The 25,708-nt window shown below is 42.5% G+C and overlaps 1 protein-coding gene across 8 annotated transcripts in view; it reads left to right on the forward strand.

The window, feature by feature from the left end:
- The window catches only part of inpp4b (inositol polyphosphate-4-phosphatase type II B), a 104,401-nt gene that overhangs the window by 31,556 nt on the left and 47,137 nt on the right, over positions 1–25,708 (forward strand). For 4 of the 8 annotated variants that reach the window (XM_076147813.1, XM_076147805.1, XM_076147806.1 and 1 more), the window contains one exon: positions 9,546–9,625. In XM_076147813.1, the coding sequence (XP_076003928.1) occupies positions 9,546–9,625 (80 nt within the window). Of the gene's footprint in view, positions 1–1,999; positions 2,234–3,892; positions 3,983–5,794; positions 6,158–6,709; positions 6,789–9,545; positions 9,626–25,708 lie in introns of those variants that run through there. The other 4 variants (XM_076147808.1, XM_076147810.1, XM_076147809.1 and 1 more) reach the window with 4 other exon arrangements.

Raw genomic sequence — 25,708 nt, forward strand, 5'->3', positions numbered from 1 at the left:
TGAGAGCTTGTTCTGGAACCGTCACCGTAAGAGCGAGCGTTTTACAGGAGCTCTCAAGCTACACAAGTCTCACATCCTATACAGAGAGAGAGAGAGAGAGAGAGAGAGAGAGAGAGAGAGAGAGAGAGAGAGAGAGAGAGAGAGAGAGAGAGAGAGAGAGAGAGAGAGAGAGAGAGAGAGAGAGAGAGAGAGAGAGAGAGAGAGAGAGAGAGAGAGAGAGAGAGAGAGAGAGAGAGAACTTTTTACACAATCAGGGAAATTAAGCAATAGGCTCTTATAATTGTTTAACAAAAGCATAAGACTTGTTGTATTTCTTTGAATTATCAAGACACCACATTGCTACAAATCTTTTGGCGGAATAGTGCTGAATTAACTGTCTGCCCACAAAAACCACTTGTCTGCTCGGGCTTGAAAGAATTGCGATGCACAATGCACACAATCGTTTCAAACTCTCACACAACAAGCAGTAAATGCTGCAAGGCATGTGCATTATCGCTCTAGGGCAGAACTCTTTTAGCTCAGGCGTGACCTGAAGGATCACTTTGTATACATTATACCTCACAGCTGAATCTTCCTAACAGTCGAGTCATTGAGTAGCAGACTCTCTCCATCGTACGGGGCATCAATCCCTGTCTGTCTGCCTGTCTTGGCTGTTAACCACCTCTGGGCTGCACCATTGATCTCTGTAATTGTCTCCCACTCTTCAAAGGGAGTTGAGAGTTGGTTTGATCCGAGCTGTTTACTTTCACAGCCCCTATAGCTCTGCTCTCTGCAGAAGAGAGCTATCAACCACTTCAGGCATGAGCTAGCATATTATGCTACCATTACTGTGTGTGTGTGTGTGTGTGTGTGTGTGTGTGTGTGTGTGTGTGTGTGTGTGTGTGTGTGTGTGTGTGTGTGTGTGTGTGTGTGTGTGTTTGTGTTTGAGAGCACGAGACAGAGAGGGGAATAATGCAGCATTGCCTGATAGTCTTATTGCCCTGAGGGTGAGCTACTGTTAACATCAGGGAACCGCAACCAGCTAATTCCCTGTCTCTCAAAACATTGCCGACACATGCCATCTCAAAACGTTTGTAAGTAAATAACTACACAGAGGCCCATCACTCTACTGTGTGCAAACCTACAGGCCTTGTTGAGCTATTATCTGCTTGAGAAATGCTTCCTAATGCAAACACCAAGAGATATCACTCATGCTAATGCCCCAACCAAGACAACAGCGACGTGACAAACAGGATGTAGAGCTTAGCAATGTGTTTAGTGGGAGATAAAATGATAAACTTTATTTTCTATTGCTGTGTTTTTGTTTTTGTGTTTCATGTTGAACCACGTATGTGTAGATAGAGGTTAGCACTGTTGAGCTGCGGGCTGGTCGATAGGGTAGCAGCAGCTAATGCGTGCCTGATAATAAACACTTGCATAAGAGTATTATTTGATGATATGTATCGATCCTCTCTGCTGACACAGAGAAAAGTCTATTAAAAAGCTACTCTATCAGGATGGCTTGAAGTTAGCCATCCAGTAATTTATATAGTAATCAGTGCATTTGAATAGGGCTATGCAATCTTTGGACCTGCTACCAAGTCATGTTTACAGACTGTGAGTGAAGGGAGCCTTGATTTTTATCACCTAGTCTGCAGTGAGGTTTGCTATTAAAGTTTATGGACCAAAGCTCAGAGTGAGGGGGGCTGCCTCAATCTCACCAAGGCCAGGCTGCATTTGGCACAACTCGAGTGTCTTTCTTCCTTTACCTGCAGCTGATAGGAGAATTCATTTCCTATGTTGGCGTCACGCCAGGTTGACCATTGTTATGGGCCCCGAGTGGTATTTCCAGGTTTGTCTTTGGTCGCATCGACGCCGAACAGAGCATCAGAGAGAAGCGGCCCAGACTCGTCAAAGTAAGAGAGAGCGAAGATGACGGGAGGGAGGTTTGGAAAATGACTAATAGAATGATAGGAAGGTCTTGGTGGCTGGGGGCACGCATTGACAAGCTGAAGAATGTGTGTTTGTGTGTCAACATGTGCGAACACTCTGCCTGCAGGACTGTTTTTTCGTGCTCCTCTGTGACAAAGACTCACAGATCCTCCGGCACCTTAAACTATTTGTCGAGGAAGCGGGGATTTGAACTTCTCCACCCTTATTGAAAAGCATTTTGGGCGTTTATCATATAAACATCTTCACAGGAGCAGCGATTCTAAATAAGGGTCTCTCAGGAGGAAACGGCGGCCAGTTTTCTGTGAGTATTTATTTACCTTTCAGACTGAAAAACATCCAGCCTCCTCTGACTTCTTACCCTCAAACAGAAAGCTTGCATTCTATGGCTCTGACACATTTTGCCTGGAAAATACTCCACAAAAAAAGAACATTTAACATTACAGGTCATGTTTCTCTGTTCAAAGCTAAGGTTTTTCAACTGCATCTGTGAGAGCAAGTTGTTTTCTTCTCACTCCCTCCATGCTCTTTTTGCATGGACGGTGTGTGTTTTTGTTGAATTGACTGTTTCGAGCACTTTCTGTTACAGAAAAAGAAATTTGAACAGTTACAATAAATATGCATTCTGGTTTGCTGCAGATGTACAATGGCACTGGAGATTAGCAAATACAATTCAGTGGAAAACCTCCAGCGCCAAAAATATGATGGCTTGATGTTCACTGCAGACACTCTCAAAGATGGCATTAGAGGCTGAGATAATGATTCAGTGCGTTTGTCATTGTAAAGTATTTTGGCACAACAAAGTGCATTCCTCAAGCCGTTAGCTAATTAAACAAGCAACTGCATTTAGCACTGACAAACAGTAGCTGCAGTTTTAATATCACTGGGATATTTAAGTTTTGTATGAGATCAAAGTACCTTTCCTCCAACTTTTTATGTATTCTGATGACATTTTTCCAGTTTTTAACTCAAAGGCCCAATAAGGATCAGCAGGTTGTGTGAGCACAGTAGTTACGTCATGGAAGACAATTCAGAGCCCACTTCCACAACTTTTCTACTATTTCCAATCCTAGGTGTGTAAAGGTTTTGCTTTTTTCTCTCATCAAACCCAGAAGGCATTGACATCTTCCACTTTAGTCACACCTTTTCCTTTTGTACCGACTGGAGTAACCACAGGTTAAAAAAAGGACTCAAATGCACGACTCACGGAAAGGAACTTGAATCTTTAGTTGCCAAAAAGTGTTTGGTAGACAGGTAGTCCGTCAGGGAAAAAGGCAACCAAAATCCAGCAAGGAGAAAAAGCAATGTCCAGGGAAACAAAGGACAGATTAAAACAAAACGGGAATACTAAACAGGAAAGGAAGATTGCTGGAACGCTGGCACAGAGAGAGGCTAAATACACCAGGGAGGAAAGCTTAATGGGGAACAGGTGAAGCTAATCAGGACAGGTGAAACTAATCAGGGCGGGGCAGACAATCACACAGATGGGAAACACATAAGAGCAGGAAGTAAAGTATCCGAAAGGAGAAGAGAGGCGAGTGTAGCGATGAATGAGCAACACCATAATGAAACATATGACGCCTTTCCATTCCAGTAGGTGCAGTCAGTGCCTGAGATAAGTTTTCCATTATTCCCAATGCAGCCACAAAAGTATCTCATATACTCTTTGATCCCTCAGTTTCTTTGCTTTCACAGGTCAAATAAGAACATCTCGGAAAATCAACAATAGGCCGTATAAAACTCACATCAGGATCTAATGTTCATCGTGTTTCTGGAAGTGAGGGGACATTAACCACTACCCACCCACAATTACCAATTAGTTGGCCTCATCATGTAAGACGGTGATATAATCAGAAACGGATGCAGAAGGGCGAAAAGGAAAGGAGAGGGGAAGGAGAGTGGGCGGGGGCTCGGTTAGATTTCATCCGTCTGCAGATTTTTCTTCAGATCAAAACGCCGGAGAATGAGGTCAAGGTAGAGAACATGAAAACATGTCAGGGGAGAACACAAGGACACCGTCGACAGCTAAGAATGAAATCATCAGCTCACCCAGGCAAGATACAGCCAGGTGCATTTCTCAGTGTCTTTGTCGCTCTGCGGCTGCATAGTTGTGGAAGGCTACTCATTGCCGGCAGATGCAATTTTTTTCACTATTAGTTTATATGGGAAAAAACATTCACTGTAGCACATAATATGTTTATTATATTTTGGAAATAAAAGGTGCAAGCAAGCACAAGCTCCATTCAGATTGATGTAATGTTCAATAATAGTTTGCCTGCATATGTGTTTTGCCGATACCTTCAATGAAGGATATGAAGTCCAATCCCTGTCAGTCTTAATGTGCCTGTTAAGCTTTTCAGGAACTCACAGTTTGAACGCTAAAAATCTGTCAAACATTCCAGGCTTCAAAGTACAAAACGCTCAAATGTCGGCAAACGCTTTTCCAGCTTTGATGTGGGATTTCCAGCGTGTGTCGTTATTCAAAATATATTTCTCTCTCCTGTAAGACTCGGATTGGAACAAAATCCTATTGTCCACAGAAATTAGAGTGGGGGTGCACACAAAACGGGCACAAAACACAGCAGTAATCAGCAAGCGCAAAGACAACAACAGAAAAAGAGCGGTCACAAACTAAAAATGTACAAAATGGATTTGGCAGAGGCACTGATAGAAATAGTGTGACACAGTCGGTGTAAGCGGCTGGTTGGCAGGAGTATGTTGCGTAATCTTTTGGCAGGTGTGTTTTTACTGTCTGTCTCCTTCCTCTAGGCACTCGGGTCCTCAATTCACCAACAGTTAAATCAAACGTTTCTACCCACACTCAGCAAATTCTACCTCTACCCACCCTCGTCTATTATGATCACCTTAACCTCCTTTGCTGAGCGCCTGCGTGTGTGCGTGTGTGTTTTGTTGTGATAATCCGTTTGTTTTCCATGCCTTTGCACTTGCATAACGTTTGTGTGTCTTAACCTGCTTCTTCAGCATGCGTCAGGGTGGTTGAGTGAATGTGTTTGTGTGTGGAACTCTGTGTGTGTGTGTGTGTGTGTGTGTGTGTGTGTGTCATTGTTTTTGCTCGTGTACCTGCTCCGGCTGATAAGGGGCCAATGTAGAACATGTCCTTTGTTCTGCTGGAATTACTCATTCCCCCGATTGAGCCTGGGTAAATTAAACCCTGTTTAATCCAGGGTTTGAGCCCGATACTTTAAACCTGAGCTTGGTGTCAGCTGGTGTCGCTGTGCGGGTTTGGTTGCGATTGTGTTGACGTCTCAGAACAGATTGATTTGCGTTAAGCGGCAGCTGCACGTGTCGACGGCAAATATTGGTTGAAACAGTATAATGTTGAAGTGTCTGATCATTCATGTCTGTCAACAAGCCTCTTATGGGACCCAGGAGTATCTTAATACGCGTCTAACTGCATTGCACACACACCGACACACACACACACGCACACACTCACGCTATACTCTGTGGCTGGAATTGATGTGAATTCAAGTAGCCATAATAAGTGTCTCTTTCCTGTTGGTCATCTTGAGTCATAAGCTGCACACGAGGTGTCACACACCACTCTGCCAACCCCCCCGCCCAACCTTCTCCTCCTTTGTTTTTCTCTGCACCTCTCTCTCTCCCTCTCTGCGTGTTTCCCTCTTGGGTTTTTACCCATTATTCGTCTGTCTACTCTTCTTTCTCTCTCTTCCTTTTTTGTGTGTTGTTCTTCCTCACATCCTCCTCCCTCTCCCCACTCTGCCGCTGCTGCTTGTATTTGTCTACTCCCTCTCTCTCTCCCTCCCTCCCTTCCTCTTCTGGCTCCCTCCTCCCCTTCTCTCTCGCTGGTCTTGCTTACCGTCAAGCCAGCCACAGCAGCAACAGCAGTAGTGCCAGTAGCTCACTTTAGCCAGCTCTCAGTCACAGAGGAGGCTGCAGTGTGTGCGCGCGTGTGTGTATGTGTGCGTGTGTGTGCATGCATGCGTGAGTGAGTTCTCTGCATGTCTGTGCGTTTGTATCAGGCAGAGTGCCCGCTGACCAAATACATGACTACATGGAGTTACTTTAACTGAGGACTAAAGGACGACATGAAGGAAAACCGACCTGGAGCTCTTTAAGCGGAAGAAGGCTTAACTCTCTCTCTCTCTCTCTCTATCTCTCTCTCTCTCTCTCTCTCTTCTTAACTCTATAACCCCTCTCTCACTGGCTCACACTTGCAGCTTCTAGGATTGCATGCACCATAACTGTAAGTGGACTTCTATGTGTGTGTGTGTGTGTGTGTGTGTGTGTGTGTGTGTGTGTGTGTGTACATACAGTATGTACAGTGTATGTGAGCTTACTCTGGTCTGTTGCTTTTGTTTTGTTTCTTCTCACTGCATCCATAATTTGCACACACATTTTCCCGCTGGTGCAAATGGCATGTCATGACATCTCTCGTGACTTAATTAGGCCAATTTGTAAAGCTCCATTTATAGTGCAGGAGCGGAGCAGTCATTTCCACACTGCTGACCTCCCTTTTTATGAATCTGCCCATATTCATATTATTTGCTAGATGTGTCCAAGTCAAGAGGCAATACAAAGTACAGCGCTGCCATTTATAAAAAATGTCATTCTTCCCTGTAGCATATGAATGAATGTGCTCTTCTCCAGGTGTTCTCTGCAGCTTGTTTGTGTGTGTGTGTGTGTGTGTGTGTGAGAGAGAGAGAGAGAGAGAGAGAGAGAGGGAGGGAGAGAGAAAGAAAGAGACAAAGAGGAGAGAGTTAGTGTGTATTTATGTGTGTGTGTCACCCAGGGCATGGGGAAAATCAATAGATCTACGGCTGGAGTTGGACCGTTTACCTCTGCCAAGTGATGGGCAGAAGCTGTGGCTCTCAAAGGTGCACACACACACAGACACCTGCAGTTGTTGTACAGTGTGTCAGCTCTGAATGACGCCCCAGATGTGATCCTTTTTGTGTTCTGGTCTGATTGATCCTGTGTGTGTGTGTGTGTGTGTGTGTGGGTGTGTGTGTGTGTGTGTGTGTGTGTGTGTGTGTGTGTGTGTGTGTGTGTGTGTGTGTGTGTGTGTGTGTGTGTGTCTTGCCCCAGTGTCACGGCAGCATAGTCAGGTGTGTCAGAGCTGAGCAGCTGTCACTTTTTCAAGCCAGTGAAGACGGGCATAGATCAGAAGTTTTTTTCCACTCTCGGAGCTCTCAACCGACGTACCGACACGGGAAAAGACAAGGGAATGAGTAAGAGCGGGGGGGGGGGGGGGGTAGATAGATAGATAGAAAAAAGAGAGAGCGAGTGCGTGCTAGAGGGAACAGAGCGAGACCATCATAATCAATCCTCCATGATCCTGGAAGAGCATCATTTGTCTTCTTCTTTTCTCACTCCACTCCTCCTCATGCCCCCATCTTTCTCTCATTTTCCGTGGTACGGCCGCTTTGATCTTGCGTAAGAAGTCGGTCTCCGGAGCTTCATTACTTTTAGAGCCTTCATTGTGAGGGGCCATAAAAAGATGCTAAGGAATGGATTTCTAAGACCATTTACCAGACGTTCCGTGCGGGCTTGCGAGAAATGGCTACATAGGGATATAATGTACCTCCACGCCGTGTGATGACGTCCTGTGCTTTCTGCCACATTGGCCCTGACATGTCAATGTCGGAAAATGTGACGTCGGCCCTCTCAAGTGGCGTCTGTTGGAAACCTTGCTGCTATTTAATTCATGAGCACGTAGACTACAGGCTGTGCCATGGGACACAACATGATGCTTGGGGTTGTGTGACTTCTTCCTTTTAGTGTAATCGTTGAAACTTTGGCTTCTTTATTAGCCCTCCTGACTTTCAGCAATGCACAGTGATGCCCCATGGTAGTTTAGTCATTTGAAAACAGTTTTGGAATATAATTTAAAAAAAACTTGAAAGCATTCAACCTTTTAATTTGAATTTTTACTTGAAGGCATGGTTCTTTACTTTTATTTGATTTTTGATTTGTGATTTCACAATTATCAGCATCAACTGTCGACTGTGATGACTAAAGCCTCACCAGAAAACACTTCTAATTTTCACAATTGTGTCATTTTATTTCTAACATTTATTTAATTAGGTATTTTTTAATTTGTTCTGTTTAGGAAATGTTTTTGTGATAGATGACAAACATTTTGGTCTTTGTAAACAGTCTCTCTCTCTCTCTCTGTCTGTCTCTGTCTGTGTGTGTGTGTGTGTTTATGAGTGGGTGAGGATAAGAGACTATAGGGAGTGTTTTTGTCTAACCATATGGAGATTCATACGTGGCAAGAAAAGACTTGCAGAGGAAATGATTGAGTGAAAAGGTCAGGCCACAGGATGCCCTTTTTGATCTGATACTGGGGGCTGCTGAGAGAGAAAAGGCAGAGCATTGATAGAAGGAAGGAGGAAGTGAGATTAGAAGTAAAAGTGTAGCCAAAAACACAAACAATGGAGAGAGAAGAAAGGTGAACAGAGAGTGCGTGTTAGTACAACGCACAAGAAAAATGAAGCAAAATAATTCCAGTGAGACTGATAATTATAATCATTATAGCCAGGAGGACACCCCTCATGTGGCTGGGCAGGCCTCAGGGTGCCAGCTCTCAGGGGTGCCCACTTAACCATACTGTTGCATATATATGAAGAATCGCCGTACTTCTGTGGAAGCGATCTTCTATTTTCCCTCAATAACTGAAACAAATGTCAATTCATTACATACAACAGGGAAGATCTTGTTTTCATCGTCAGAGGCACACTAAATCTTACCACAGCTATTTGAATAATAAGACAGGACAGGACACAAATCGTCATGTCTCTTTGTGTCATTTGGCTGTTCTTAAAGCCGTCAACATCCATTCATCTATTATGAAGCAAAAACAATCAGCTTTGGCACATGAAAGGACTACAAATGATGATAGCATCTCGCTATCATAGTGTTTAGAGAATGCAGGCTTCAGATGCTTTAATTAAGACGTTTTTCCCACGTGACAAAATGGGTAGAGGGGCCTTTGTACTCATTAATTACACACTGTGTTTTAGCTTTGTTCAGAGTAGCTGGTGTCCTTGGCACCGACTGAGCCTGTCCCTCCTGCAGCACGTGCTGGGTAGAAGGTTGGTGTGCCGGTGCAGGACTCTGTGTGTGAGTGAATGGTGTTTTGCATGGACCATGTGTGTGTGCATTTCCTGCAAATGCGGTTAATCTCTCTTCGTTATTGATGGGCTTGTCCTCTCTCTCTCTCTCTCTCTCTCTCTCTCTCTCTCTCTCTCTCTCTCTCTCTCTCTCTCTCTCTCTCTCTCTCTCTCTCTCTCTCTCTCTCTCTCTCTCTCTCTCTCTCTCTCTCTCTCTCTCTCTCTCTCTCTCTCTCTCTCTCTTTCCCCCCCGGCCTATAACCCAGTTCTTGCATGCTGCTGACACCCCCTGTTCACATCACACTTGCAGAGTGACCACGTGTTGTCAAACTTGGTCAGAAACGAAAAAGTGTGAACAAGCGCGGGAAGGAGAGAATGCTTCATATGTCTCGTCATCTTGCCTTGAGTCAGCGTGGCCGTACACTGCAGAGGAGACTTGTGCATGATAGGAGAACAAGAAAGAAAGAAACTGTTTGTGGATGATCTCCTCATGTGTATGTTTTCTTCTTGACTCCACAGAGCAGTTTCCTGGGTACTGCCACATTTTCTGTGGGCGATCTGCTAAAGGCTAAAGATGAACGTCTGACCTTGAGTATCAGGTGAGTGCCTGCTTCTCCAATATTGTCTCAATTTTCTCTCCATTTCCGTCTTTACAACCAGGGCTTCCACGATGTCCTTCACACCACAATAGACAACTTTAGCAGACCCTTGGAGAATTAGAATGCAGTATACAGTACTAACAGAGATTTGAGGTTTGGAATGTTGGCAAGAGGACCTTCTCTAATCTCCTTTCTTTAGTGTGCCTTGAGGAGTGAGTAAAAAGTGGATATAAGTAAACTGGAGCCTTTATTTCTATATCTGGTGAATCTAGTCTGTTCTGCTAAGCTGCTGTTGAAAAAGCATCACATCAGATTAAAAAGAAAACTTAAAAACCTAAAATTATAGAACAAATGATTGCAAATAAGAGACTAGATATGGTCGCTCTATAGGCCCATATTCTACAGGTCAACAAATGGCAATCATAGTTTGGCAGTTGGGGAATGCTTTTGGTGACATGTTTGGTGCTACACACACAGCAGCAGACCAGATCTTAATTTTCAGTCGGTGAGAATATCGCCTGCGAAACACCGCAGTGTAATTTGTGCATTAGTCGATAATGTGTGTCACACTGCTTTTAGAGGGAGGAGAAAGCTCTGACCTGTTCATTCATACCACTCTGATCGGTTGATTAGCAGCGCCGGCCGACCACCCACGCACACGATCACATTCTCAGCCATTTAAAAATCCATATTTCCGTTTCTACACAACAGATTTTACGATTTGCCCTGTTGCACAATCAGATCAGTTTATATCAGAGTGTGCCTGACTGGCCTGGTACAAGCAGCGACTCCCTGTTAGAGCAAAGGTGTGTTATCTCGGCTTGCTCCGCTGAAAATTGTTCTTGGCAAAAGACTCCTTGCGAGGGGCGGTGGGGATTGAAGACGGCCTCGCTCGCTGCTGTGGCAGACTAGTGTCGCCTCTGCGGCAACCTGACTGCAGCTCCAGCTCCTTCCTGGCATCTGCGGTGAGTGCGTCCCGCCAAAACTTCCCAGGCTCATGAAGTGCTTCCCTCAGCCGCACTGTGCTTTCACACCTGTTGCACATCGGACTAAGTCATTGTCTCTGTCGACAAGTATCACCTGCTACATATATCAAAGGAATTTCTCTTTGAGTGACCAAGGCCGTATTCAATCGAGCCATTCTACAAGCTAATTTGTTATGCGTCTTTATAGTCAACGACCAGAATGTTTCTCACTGACCTCTTCAACCGCTGTCAGTGCGTTATCAGTTGTGATTGAAAGAAGCATACAGGCATCATTTTGTCGCACATGTTGATCCAGATCTGTATGGTAGATAGAGTAAACATGCCGGCCCTGCTAGTACACACACCCTTCCCAATGTGTGTGTGTGTGTGTGTATTTTAGAGTACACTTCCAATCTGTTCAATGTGCTTTTGCAGGCTACAGTTAGAATAAAATCAGCTGTGTAAAAATGCCATATGGGCTTTTTTTTTCATCCATGTTCTGCAGGTGGCACAGCGGTCAGGATGAGCCGTGTGTTCCGTACCTGTTGACTGTATCTCCCTCTTTTTTTGTTATTGTGAGACAAAATGTCCCTTTTCCTTCCCATCCACAGTTGTGTCTGTAATATTCCCCTTTGGCCCCTCTTTATTTTCATTTTCTACTCTGTCCTGCAATGCTTTTCATTTCCTGCCTATAATCCCAGAGTGTGATTGTATCTTGCATAATTGACTGTGTGAGGTGCACTGAGAGTTTAGATTATGCAGGCCCCTTATTTTTTTTATTTCATTTTATTTTGTGTGTTGTGTCTGTGTGTATGTGCAATTGTTTGTCTTTTTAACAACAGCAGTGCAAAATTCAGTCATTTTATTCGCCTATAATCGTAAATCACCATTGTAGATCTGAGTCCATTTTTTTTGTAATATTTTCTTTATTCCTGCGGACATTCAGTCACAAACAGAATCATAAAAACGTTCCAAAATATTTACAGTGCAGCCACAATAAAACGTAATCTCCCAAAATAGCAGCAGTGACTTTGGCCTCAATCGTCGGTAGTTTCTGTGGCTAAACTGTTGTTTTCACCGCTGTTACTCTCTGCCTACACTCTCTGTGCTCAGGTGTTATTTGGGATGGTTCAAAAAGATCACAGGAAATGTGATAAGTAACAAATGACGGTAGAAGTTAAAAGGCAATTCAAGGTAAAAGCCGGTAGCTGAAATACAGTTTGATTGGAAGTTATCGGCAGTTAAAGATTTGCCACTGATGGTTGTTTCCTGTCTGAAGAAGCGCAATGATTCCGAACGGACACTCCCAGAAGGTGGGAGCGCTGCCGCCGGAGCTAGAGCGCGTAACACACACAGACACACAGAGGCGTGTGTGTCTGGATCCCATTCGCTGTTTGCCTGTTGGTTCACACATTGAAGAAACAGTCATTCTGGTTTGGTTCTGACCTGTGGATGAGCCTGTCATTCAGTTTAAACTAGAGAGGGACAGAGGGACAGAGAGACGCTACGCCCACGCCACCACTTTCATCGCAGGATACACGCTTCAGTCATGTTCATTCTAATCTCCCTTTCATCTCTAATCTCCCTTCCTCTAATCTCCCTTTAATTTAATTTCACCTATTAACCACATATTAATTTAATAAATATACAAATATCCACATACTTGTATTCAGTGTAATTACCCAAATATATGCTTACTGTGTATTCGCTGTGCATTAGTACTCACCTGACCTTAATCTGACCTTTCTCCATTAACTCCACCTTTCATCTGAAAACAAATCGATAGCGAAAGTTCTGACCTTAACCTCAACCAAACTGCCAAAGTTGAATCCAAATCCAATAAAAACCGAGTTATGGCTGTGACAAACGGCAGCGATTACAATGCGCCTGCCGCCTGCTGCCGTGGAGTGCGGGTGTAATTAGTTCTGCTGGACAAGCGGCTCGGATGCTGCGGCGCCGAACAGGAGTGGAGTTCATTCTGCTGTTAAGGGACAGATGCTTGAATTTAATACAATGTCCCAGTCTGCACTCAGTCGGCGGCCGCAGAGAGTCGGTTGATGTGAGCTGACTTCACTCAGCAGAGGGGAAATTGGGACTTTATCTCCAAAGAATGATTCCCCTCAGTGAAACTTAAAACTAACATGACTTTAACCAACTTCTTTCATGCACTCTGGATTTGCATTGGCACTTTGCATATCAATAGAAGAAATTGGTGTCTGACCAGTGCCAATGCGTGAAAGTGGAGTGCCTTTATTTTGGCCCCTCAGTAAAGTCCACTCTGCTCATTTCCTATGCCCTTGCATCTCCTCTCAAACTCTCTCAGGTCTTGGACTCACTTTCATGTGTGGCTACTTGGGATGTTTGTCACGGATTGTTTTTGTTTCCTGTGAAGCGTGGCCAGTTTGATTCGGGTCGCTTTTTTTGAAGGTTCAAGACAGAAGCGCGTTGAGTGAGTGGCAGTGGTTGATAGATTGACTCTGAGTCCGTGTGAAGATCTGTCTCTGTTGACAGCACCCGAAGCCATTGAAGTGATGATGAGGGTATCTTACCATTCCAAAACCCCAAACATTGTAAACTCTATAGTGTGTACTCGCCAGCAGGGTAATATTTTGTAACCCAGTGACCTGCCAATGTAACACACAAACACAAACTTACTTGCAACACCAGAAAGAAGAAGAAGAAGACGAAAGAGGGGTTGAGATTTGGGAGTTGTATCTTTGAAGGTTGCACATGAGTTGAGTTCACACAGAGCGGATGTTTGATTTAAGGGGAATTATTGAGTATTTGCTTGGTCATGACATAAAGGAACTCCAAGTTAGTCCACTGCAAATACCAGTGAGGGAGTCAGCGAGTAAAAATGTTGACATTGTTATTCAGGAATATTTAGTAAATTAAACACACACTTGTATCTTTAAATGTAACACACATGACATAACACATGAGTCAATGAATTTAACATGTTCCTTGAAAACATTGATCAGCACTCAAAGAAAACAAACTTGAAAGTCGTTGGTCTACGTTCATCTTGTCTGGCCTCTTTCTGTGTGATCTGGCAGAAAAGGTCATTTCTGTTTTAGAAAGCTGACATACTAAGGATGTGTACACCTGTATCTGCTCACGCCTGCCTGGCTGTATGTGGGAGCATCTAATAATAATGTGTACATGAGTCAGCGCAGTGTGTCCGCAGGCTTGTCTTGCCGGAGGTTATGCCTCTGAGAAGTCACCTAAAAACCTCACAGCTGGTGTGCTTGTTGTAACAGAGGAGCAGCATCATGGCCGGTGTGTTGCTGCGTCTGTGGCTTCACAATGCTCTGTGATGGGGAACATGGTTTATTATTAAATAATCACGTATGTATCAACGTTATACATGGAACCCTGCTCGTTTATTATGTATTCTAATACTGTATGTAAATGTAGATTTCACATGACTCACACAAGATAGTTGTAGAGAACTCATCACTCCTCTAAAGAGCTCGTCAGTGCTCAAGAAAACTGTGAATAAATGTTTTTATGATTTCAAAAAAATGTGATTGAGTTTACATTTTATTGGCGAAACAGTTAGTAGCTGTACAGGCCTGCTATGCTTACCTGCACACACTGCAGTAAATGTCCTTGTTGTGTGCTATATTGACTTGCATGTGTTGCTTATCCCGTGTGGCTGTTACACACAGAGAATGAATGATGCTGTGGCTCAGCTTTCCTAATCAATGTGCATCACATGGCCCAGAGGTGGTGTTTCAATAGCTGCTACACAACCATAATTGTGGTCTTAATTGTCTGTTGGTTATACCAATCTACATGTTTAAACGTGTCCTTTTGTGTTTGCCGTTGCATCATGCCCACTAATGATGTCGAGGTTCGACTTTGACTTTATTCATGAATTGCAATTTGTTCTGGATTTGGTTGCATCTCCTTTCAAATTCAACAGTGACATACATTTGCATGCATTTGGAGGTCGAATGCTTCTTCTCAGCATGCATCGTATTTTTTACTGAATAACTTCAGAAGGGTTGAACCTGTTTTCCACCATTTTAGACTATGGCTTGCTTCTCAGACGTGCAGATTCTAAATCTAGCATGGTTGAGGCAGGGACCGAAAACAAAAAAACACAGCCAGTGTGCTACAGTAGCTGCAGAGATGTTAGCGCTTCAGAGGTCTTTCAATAATGCATGTTATGTATACACAGGGGGGAAAAGATTATTATCTCCAAAAAGCAAGGTTAGCTTCCTTCACCCCACTGCAGCAGCAAACACTGCTGGAACAAGGAGACAGAGAAGTGTGTGTGGATTATATGAGGAAGAGCTCAAGAATATACCACGTAAGCATGCACACACACACACACTGGGGCTTGAAACACACCCTCCGAACGTGCAAATTCATATTTTTGTTTCACCCCACTGTCGTTCACTCATTCACCCTCTGACTCTCACGCATATTGTAGTTTCTTTGCCCTTAAAATTCTAAGAGGCTCTTTGTGTCCCAGTTCTGTAGTAGATTTGATTTTTGATATGAATTTGCACATTGGGGGGTGTGTGTGTGTGCATGTGTGTGCTGGAGAGATTTAACATGGTATTGTAAGGTCACATTATCACAGACCAGTAACACTGCTGCATGTTTCATAGTTTATTCATCCATTCCATTTCTATTTGCTCCCAACAGTAAGAGCTCAGCCATCTACTACCACAGAACCATTTGACCACCACAGAGCCGCACTATCCTCACCCTCATCTGTCCTGATTCTCACACTTATCCACAGACTGCCAGCTCTGTATCATCTGTGACTGATTTTTATCTTTCCACTATCTAAAAGCACACAGATCAACTATCACATCCTGTTTAACGTGAGGGAAAGTTTGTGGGTGTGTGTGGGTGTGTTTGGGTGTGTGTGTCTCCATTTGTTGTACTTTGTAGTCATTAACTGCAATATAATCAACAGGAATATGTAGCGTAATATGATTATGCAAATGTAAAAGCAGGATAACTAAAAGCCTGTATTTGTGAAAGCTTCCTTTATCGGTCTAGCAATAAATAAGCAAGCGTGCTGTATGTACACAAATGCTTAGAGGAGACTACAGTCCACATAACACTTCATTTATATGTATAGTTGATAGAACTTCTTTTTTTTTTAATCTGCAGTTTGCACATGGAGAGAAACAAGTGTAAGTGTGTGTCCACAACCAACATTGCATTTGATGCAGGTAGAAGTGGTTTGCACACGCATGCATTACACAGATGCTCGCCTATCCTATATATGCTAATACACACACACACACACACACACACTTCCCTACAGCCACACACACTGCATATGGGTGGAGAAGGGAGACTCAAATGGGCTGAAATAAATGCACATATGGCTTCCTCATTTTTCCCCTTTCAATACTAAAAATGCTTCTTCTTTTCTGCAGAGCTCTTCTGCATAATCTAAGAGATCCCCCAGGCATTAGGGCTCATGGGCAGGATATGAAAATAACTAACTCGGCCAAAGCTGCACCGTGGCATCAGAATACAACTCTGAGATAAAGTGAAAATAACGAAATATTTCTAAAACAAGCTGCTTTAATTACTTGGCATGAGGAATTACACTTCCGGCAAACCGAATGGGAACATCAGGCACAAGCCAAAACGTGGTACAGATCTGCTAACCTAACATCCATACTCAACAAGGCAATGGCTATTACACTGCGTAAATCATTCATCCGGCTTTTTTTTTTTTCTACATCTCATCTCTTTGCAAAATAACACATAAGAGATTGGAAAATGAGATATGGTGTAAGGAGCCAAAGCTGGAGGAGAAAAAAATTAATAAATCGGCCCAAATGTGGGGCTGAAGCGTGCTAGGGGCACAACTCATGCCAAGTCCTCGTCTAAGTGATGAGAGGATGATAATGAGGACAAAATGGAGGGAGGAAAAGGGGAAGGGAGAAGGTGTATGATTTCTCAAAGGCTTCTGTTTGCCTTTTCTGCCACCTTCTATTTTTTGCCTGCGATGAAATTGTGGTGTTCCATCATTCAAGCCCCCTGCTGGGGCCGTGTAACAGAGAGCAATGCAATCTCTCCTTTAGTTCCAACTCCAATATGTGCACCGCAGAAGGTGAGGTCATGCATAATATCCTGGCTGCTTCTTTGCCATTTAATATCACCCTCAATAATGCCATGCTTTGTCAATTCCTCAGCTTAAAATGGCTTTAAATATTAAAATATATATATTCCTTGCAAGGTACGTCCATGTCATCCAGATATAACAGGCTGAAAATAGCAAATAGGCTCATATAAAAATACATATTGTAGACAAAAGTGCTTCTTGTCCGTCTTTCCTACTTCAATGGTTCATTCCTCTGTTTGGGAATTAAACCAGAATGGATGAAAATGTATGAATCTAAGTTTAACACATGGAAAAATGATTCTGCATTGACTAATGACCTTGAACTTAATTGGCTTCCGCAGATTTATGATGTCACAAATTGTGCATATATGTGATGTGCCACTTCAGAAAAGTCTTTGAGCTTTTCATTTGCATAATGTGCATGTCACACCAGCATAAAGCACTCAAACCAGAAACATCAGTGCTCACACACTTTCTCTGTAAAATGTTTAAATTGGTTAACAGCCGTGTTCGCCAGAAGGCACTGAGTGCAGTATTTTCATTATATCCTTTAGAAGCGAGCATGTATGAAATACCTGTGGAAGTCACCTTCATAAATGGAGGCTCATGTGTGACTTGTTGGAAGATTCCTTTTTCATACAATATCGAAGTAGCCTTTTCTATGTAGGACACGACTCCTTTTAAGTTCTGTGGCAATGTCACTCTCTAAATATTTTTAATTTCGATTTTCATGTGACCTGTAAGAAAAGCTTCCTATTATTGAAGCAGAATCTGTATTTATGTTAATGTGCATTTCCACTAACCTCATAGAGTCACAAGCTCCTTGCAAAGCAAACCCAGCAAAGGGACTTGTGCGTGTTGGTCGTCAATCCAGGCTGTATGTCCACAGTGACGTACGTCCCCTATTAGCATTACAAGGAACTCATGTTGACTTTGAATATTAACCAGTTATATTATGTGTTGTGTATTGTGTTATGTTATGGGCGGAAGTACTGCATGCATTTCTAATAAGGCCACACAGGAAAGGGAAAAGCACGAATTGCAGCAGGTCACAGCTTTATTTCTTCTGACAAAGGCGAGCTTGGACATGCACCCCGCACATACACACGCATTCCGTACGCGTTAAAGCAGCTTGCACATGTGTTGGCAAATCCTCTATTGAATGACACCAATGGAAGTTCAGACTGAGGAAAACAGAGAGGAAGAGAGGGCAACAACTGCTGAGCACTAAAACAACATTTCCTGTCTAAAGTTGAAGTCCAGGGAAGGAAGAAGCACAGAATTGCATTTTACATCCCTGCATTGCTTCATGTTAGTCAAAGCTGATACTTTTAAAACAAAAAGAAAAACAGAGAGATACAGGTCGGTGCTGAACCCAAATCCCTGTGACTTTTTACACCTTGGGAGAGAGCCCATGCAGAATGCTAACTATCTGCTTTGTCGATACCAATGACCTGTATCAACGTCGCTCTTAAATCCTTTCCACTCTAGGAAGGAGGAGGGAGGAGTGTGCTGCCTGCTGGAAGCTGATTTGAAAGGCTAGTTGTGATAGCAAAGTTATGGCTGACCTTTCTTATCATCTGCTTATAAGTGACTTTGACTCCCTCGGGCAGACTTATTCTGTGAGCCGCCTGGTTGTTATGAGATGTTTAGGCTCCAATGAATCCGCCTGCTTCTGAGGATTAGGAGGAGGGTCCTTTTTGCAGAAAGGTAAAGACAACTTGTAATTTATTTCAGCTCCGTCCTTGTCATATTTGTTTGTCGCCGTGACAGTGGTGTTTATAGCACTTGAGCATGAGTGCTGCAGCCTTCACATTAAGATTATTTGTAAATTGAAAGAATTCTTGGAAGGGATTTTTGTCACGTTACCCCCTTTCACTATCCATGACTCCTTTTACGCCACACTGTCACCCGTCTCATTAATATGGCGTGGTGTGTGTCACATTTAATCCTAAACTGCACCTGCAGGTCAGTGAATTATTTTTTATGCAACAGACGCTTTTTCCTCACATCAGTATTTTAGAGATGCTTGTATTCACTGAGCTGCTGAACTCTAAGTCTCTTTCTAAATAACATTGAAGTTTACAGAAATCAACTGAGAAGCTGTTTTTAAGCATTTTCTTGGGATAGTGATCAACTCGCTCTTGGTTTAGTCATTGATTTCATCGTTATGTTACCTTGAACGCTACAACTTCATCTTGAATTTGACTTCTTTCTCTCCTCAAATAGAAAAAAAAAAACAACTGACAAGGTTATATGCAGAACAAACACACATAATGGAGTAGGGAGCAAGTGAAGAGACGTTAATGTGTTGATGATTATGTATGACCATTACAAAGGTGCAGCAGAGCTGAGGGTTATAGATTATTGAGGTAAATGCCACGACGAGTCTCTGCTGTGACTACTACTCATCAGTTTTCGTCTCTACTCCTTTACTCCCAGTCTCTCCATCGCTTTTTCTTCTCTCTATTCCCCCGTCCCCAGGAGGTCCCTATGGATTACGGGCCTCGCTGACTGCGTTAACCTACATCCCTACCTGCCTCTCCCAAGACACTCGCTCACCCGTGCCCATCGGTCTTAACTGTGTGCGTGTGTGCGTGTGTGCGTGTGTGCGTGTGTGGGTGAGATGCTATGGCCACTGGTGAAGGTATGTGTGTGTGTGCAGGTGTATGCACTCTGTCTTAACACCTAAAAGTCTCTGCAGAGCCACAGCGTTCCCACTGTAGCCCCATTCAATTCCCTCGCCGGGGAGAGTCAATGGAGCATGGAGCACCTATCATTTACTGCCTACCTATATGTCAACAAGCCAATACAATCACCACAAGCTACAGCACCTCTCACACTTCATCTGCTTCCCTGCAGTTTACAGAAACTCCCTCTTTCTCTTACATACACACACACACACACATCCAGTAGTTTGTATGCAGCATCCCCTTCAGTCCCCTAATGATAGCTGTATGGGGACACAGATAAAGGCTTGTTAGAGCTTCCTCCCCTGAGGTCCTTAATGAAACCTACTATTCCTTACGGCTTGCTCCTATTAGGTCTCCTAGGACCTTTACATAGATCACTCTGACACGATCCTATTGCAGCTTTTCAGGTAACAGTTTAGTAATGATGTAGCGAGGAACAATCACACAGCACATCGAGCGAGGGATTGCCCTCTTGCTCTCTGTCTACGTATCTCTGTCCATCTTCTTTCTCATTTTCTTAACACCGCTGTGTATAGTCTCAGCTGTCCTGCTATCATGTAAATGTCAAGGGCTTTGATGCCTTACCGTTGAGACTTTAGCTATCAAGGTCTTGTGGCCATGTTCTTAGTATTGCTTAGATGACTTGTTGTGTTGTGTATTTACCAAGCCAAAAAGTCCTGGTCCCGATCTGAAATAGCAATAAAATAATATAATAATAGTTTTGGTGATGCAAAAAGAAAGGATGAAAGTCAATACTCATCTCTTCACCCGTCACTGCAAACTAAAACATAAATTAGAAACCGTAGTGAATGAATGGATTCAGACACTGAGATAATGTTGTCAGCTTTATTATCTTTGCAGAAATGTTATTAGAACGTATAGAACTAACTCATTCATCAACCATACGTACTAACAAATGTGATCTCATCCTGAAGAATGGATCCACGACATTGCTGGGATTTGTTCAAAAATACTCCCAATGGAATAAGTTTGTAAGGTTGTGTGAAATTTGAAAGGGCTCGTAAACAATACGAACAAATCTGCGTTTGCGTTGGCTCAATCTCTTTGTCTTTAGTCGGTTAGACCACAGTACTCAGCTTTCTGTAGTTCTGTAGCAAAGGTCCAGCAGATGTGAGATTTCCTTTAACATTGTTAACATGTACCCTGTTGCAGATCTAATATAAGTACACTATATAGTTCTATATATAGCACAATAATGACTTTCTTTTTCTCTTAAGCTTCACCTTTGAAGTTCAACACAATTCAATCTCCTGCCAGCCGTATGTTTTCCTTTTCATTAATGTGGATCACTGACTTACTTTTATTGCTTGTGAATTCGTGTCACTAATGCACCATTATCATTTCATAAGCACTTCATAAAAAAAATACCTCTGCACAATGAAATGCCATGTGCTCTAGGCTTTAGGCTGCTTTAGCCTAAGCAGGACGCACTTTAACAATTTGCAGTCAATAAAACTTGCCATGTTGTATGTCTATTCTTATTGTATCCTACCTAATTTTGAATATAATTAAGTAACTAATGACATTTTCAAGAAGACTAAGAAGAAGGAAGCAGGAAAGAATGAAAGGACACTGCATTTAGCTTACTCTTGTGTAATTTAATTGCTGTAAAGGAAAGGAAAAAGAAGCACTTTCCTGTTTCTTCCACCTGATGTGTTTCACAAGCGTGATCCAGTTTCTGCAGGGATATACGACCACTCCAACCTTTGCATGACAGGTAGCGGTAAATCAGGCACAGAGTTGGAGACAAATGCCTGCATGTTTCCTCTCTGTTTTACACCCAAGCAACAGTGCCTGTTAAGCTTCACCGAACATTTTATCATTGGGGCAAAATTTACTACACAGCGAAACAACAACAATTCATACGGGGAAAACCTTAAATCTGCGCTCCTTTGTCTCGTAAGTTCCTGCTTGTCAGAATTAATTGTTATATATATACTTAAGTTTGGCTTCTTTTTCCAGAATAATTGCAGCACAAAAAACATCTGTTAGACGGAGATGAACGTCTGTTTTGGCACGTGGTGAGGAAAAGCTCTCAGAGTCCACCAACATGAACCAGTGCCAATTTTGCTCTGATGGTTGTGTTTTAACGCTGCATTTGAAATCACCGATTTATTGCCTTGAGCCGAGCAGAATGGAAGTTTGATGTGCGTCATTTGTTTAACTCATCCATATGCGATCATTATTCTTGGGACGTGTTTCTGTTTCAAAATGCGTCGTTAGTGATGCTGTGTTCAATACTCAGCCAAAGACTGAAGTGTGCTGCGCGGGACAGGTTGAGCTGAGCGTTGACCTCTGCTATATAAATGTTGATAATGCAGTATTCATTGAGTGAGCCATGATGGAGGTCATCGTCCGGCCATACGCTCTCACCTTCCCTCTCTCGTTCAGACGTAATTTCCCCCCACTTATTCACTTGTCATTGATCTGCACTTAGCTTTCCACTGACTCTATGCTGAATGTATGCCAGTCGTGACTTTGTGCACACAGCCGTGGATTAGAATGCATGCGCCATGTCATGTCTTTGATCCTCGCTGTGCGGTTCAGTCAGGACACGGGTGGTGAGGAAGCCAAGCATTGCAGTGTTGCTCTTCAAGGTGTTGCAATAATAATGAGAAAGCCTGTGTGAGGTGAGTGTGTACGCTTGTATGTGATCCCAGTATTTTACTCCTGTGATTTGAACCGTACAAAACTGCACTTTCTGCGCCCATTACATATGGAATTAACCTGTATGTCTTTTAATATGATTGAAATTAAAAATAATTCATTATTGCCTTGATAAAAGGAGTAATAGATTTCAATAACCTGTTTGACAGATGGTATCAAATATTCAATAATTGTGTTGTGAATTAGTAAAACCACCAATTATTTCTGTTTTCAAGTTTTTTTTTATTATTGTGCTTTGGGGTTTGAGATTGATAGTCAGACTAAATAAGCACTTTTGACATTTTTGTACAGTAAATGATTAATCAATAAATGATCAGAAAAAAAGTCAATGTTATTTTAACTATTTCTGCTAAATACTGCATGCTAGGTTTCTGCGTTGACTCATTTGCCATTGTGTGACAGCAATCGATGTCCTGCGCGCGTGTGTGTGTGTGTGTATCTGTGTGTGTGTGTGTGTGTGTGTGTGTGTATCTGTGTGTGTGTGTGTGTGTGTGTGTGTGTGTGTGTGTGTGTGTGTGTGTGTGTGTGTGTGTGTGGTTTTTCTTTGTGGGCCCGTGGTAACACTGAACAGAAGTTTCAGTTTCTGCTCTGACCTGAAACCACACCTCATTTCTAATGATGGCTGTTGGTTGTGTGTTTGTGGTATAATTATAACAATGATAGTCAATTAGAGGCATTTCTTATGACCTCTTTTCTCCAGGTTTTGTGACAGCCATATACTGTATTTGACTGAGAAGCAAGTCCAAACAGGACATAACCCTGATGACATCATAATGCTCACTTTCCCTTTCTGCAGTTGTTTTCACTTCCTGAATTGTGCTACACATAACCAGTAAATTGAATACTTGGTGGAGTCCCTCTTTAAGCGATGATTAATCAACACATTTAAACCAATATGATGTGTTATGATATAAAATAGCGTTATACAGGCAATAAGTTCACATTTTAGCAGAATAGATGAACCATAATGTGACATAAATACAGTTTCAGACGACTTTCTATAGCTATCGCTCATAGCTATGGCGGCATACTATTAAAACGTACAGTACACAATATGCTTCACATGGTGGAACATTACATTTGTCACGTAAACTCTCGGAAACATACTGTAGAGTATTTTGTCTATGTGCGCTTTCCAGATAAAGGGAAGTCACAAATATCCAAGAGAAATAGATGACCCTAGATCATGTAAAGATAGGAACAAACATAAGAGAGGGATTTCCTTAATCTTTTTCTATATCTATCCAATCATCTTACATCATACTTCATCCAACATGATTTATAGTATCTGTAACTCATTTTACTCCCTCCTGTCACATTTCTGGACATATTTTCCTCGCTGCATCAAACAGCTTATCTGAATCTCTTCCTAACATTTCTTCAGCACTAAGATAAAAATCAATGTACCCAGAAGACAGTTTTCGTCATGGAGAAACACAGCAGTTTATGTGTGCACTGGAACAAATGTGTTAAGACACACAAATCTTTTCTAAGTGTGTGCCACAACGCAACATGCCTCCGTTTCTGCATAACATATACGTAGATTATCGATGTAGATTTGTGATTTTACACTGGATGAACTTATATTTCTGTTATAGAGGTGAAACTGATGCATACGTATAGTCATAAATGATGTATTTCCTTGTTCTGCTTTCAAGATGAACATTAGACTCCCACATCTAACAAGATATGGTTAAAATATCATCAGACAAACCACATGTTCACTTGAGAGTATTTAACACATGACCTTTCAAGTGCTCTGATATTATCGGCAGCCACTTCCTCCACTAAATGATGAATAATTAATTGGGGAAAATGAGCTACTGTAGTAAGGCTTCAAAGCAACTCCAGTTCAATATCAAGAAAGGATTTTTACCACGCTGCTGTTGCAGCTTTGTGTTTAGCCTGAATTATACAACAAAGGCTAAAATACAGATAGAAAGTGTGTGAACAGTTCTTCTAGTCCTTGCCTGATTCTGGAGGGATGTATCAATAGAGCCTGTGGTGTTGAGATATTGACTGGGTCAGACCCCTCCATGAAAAATGTTCAATCACTGCTGAGTCACATGAGAATCTCATTCAGACGCTTCCACTGACTTTCCCCATTTGTACAGTCTCGTGTCTTAACATCTGTCCTCGCTGAGCACCATCCAACACTATATTTAGCCCAACCTTCCGCCTTTATTTAGGTCAAGAATCACAGCCTTCTCGTTGTCCGTTTTTGTTCGCCCACTCTTCGTCCTCATGCAGTCATCAGCGTAAATGTGTCCTGAAGGACCTTAAAACCATTTGCACATTCTCCGTAGCCGAAAATCCATATCAGAAAACAGAACACTTCTTCCAGGCCCGGCTGTGTATTTTTAGTTTCCTATGAAACTGTGGCCCCTTGTGAGAGGAAAAGCCAATGGTGTTTTTGCTCCATTTCTATGTCTGTCAGGTGTTTTCCTCTGTGAGGCCTCCCACAGAGGAAAGCGCCCGTTGGCCACACAGGTATAGCGGCTTTGAAGTATTTTTTATGAACTTTCCGTACCTACAGGCTGTTAATTTTAGACCTTTGAAAATTTGGTGCAATCGTTGCTTCTTTGCTCTCATGTTGTAAACCCTTCCCTCCCGACTTTTGATTCCCAAACGGCTGAAAGACCGTCTTTGCTGGCCTCCCTAGCTAATTCTTTGTCTTGTTCCATTTCACAGTCTTCAGCCTCCCAGAATTGTTTCTTGGCATCATCCCTGGCATCATTGCATGTAATTTGCAGTAGGTCCAACAGGGACTCTGTTGATCCTAGTTCCAGATCTTAGATCCTGTAATCCTGATCTTGGGTCATCTCAGCCCATTCTCTCCAGAGCTACAATGACCTCTACAATGTTGTATTTCCAATAAGACCTTTAAATGCAAATCCTTAGTCCTCCTAATTACCTATGTAGCGCCCACCATATTGCTGCACAGTCTGTCAGGCCACAGTGTAATCCCACACAAATGCTTCATTTTACCAAACCAAAAGAAAGCACAATTGCTCCGCAACTGTGTCTGCTTCCTTTTGTTAAATACATTTGGTTGTTAGGACTGTTGTTGTTGATGACATTAGTTAAGACACTGAGCCAAATTGTCACAGGGTACTGAGGGCCACTTAATTTGTCCAGCTGTGTTTTGGACAGCGAGGATATTAGGAAGTTTTCTTATTTGTGCAACAGATTTGCCATAAACCATGTAATGCCCATAACCAAATGTTCTGAAAATGTTTTTATAAAATGCTTGAAACACAATGTAAGGTCCGTAATATAGAGATGCTATATGGACTTGTCAATTACTGTTTCAACAATATACTGAATGTATACATGAAAAGCATTTCAGACCAACATGGTGCAAAAAGGATGCCAGGGTTGTATTGAATGTGACTGCAAACTCCATGATGCAGGATTCAAAAAGAAACTGCTCTCTGAAAAATGTAAAGCACTTCCACACTGACTAATTATTTGCAAAATTCACAGCTGTTACTTGAAGCACATTATTTTTGTCACTTTAACAAAGCTGTCTGATTAAGTGTTGTCCTAAAAGAGATCCCGGGCCAATTCGATTTACGGAAAGACGAGCTTGCAGGCAAAGAACAATCTGCAGGCTTGTTCCTCTGCCAGC

Source organism: Genypterus blacodes, unplaced genomic scaffold (genome assembly GCF_046128005.1).
Source record: "Genypterus blacodes isolate CSIRO-AG114 ecotype Tasmania unplaced genomic scaffold, CSIRO-AGI_Gbla_v1 ptg000039l_1, whole genome shotgun sequence".
NCBI lineage: Eukaryota > Metazoa > Chordata > Actinopteri > Ophidiiformes > Ophidiidae > Genypterus > Genypterus blacodes.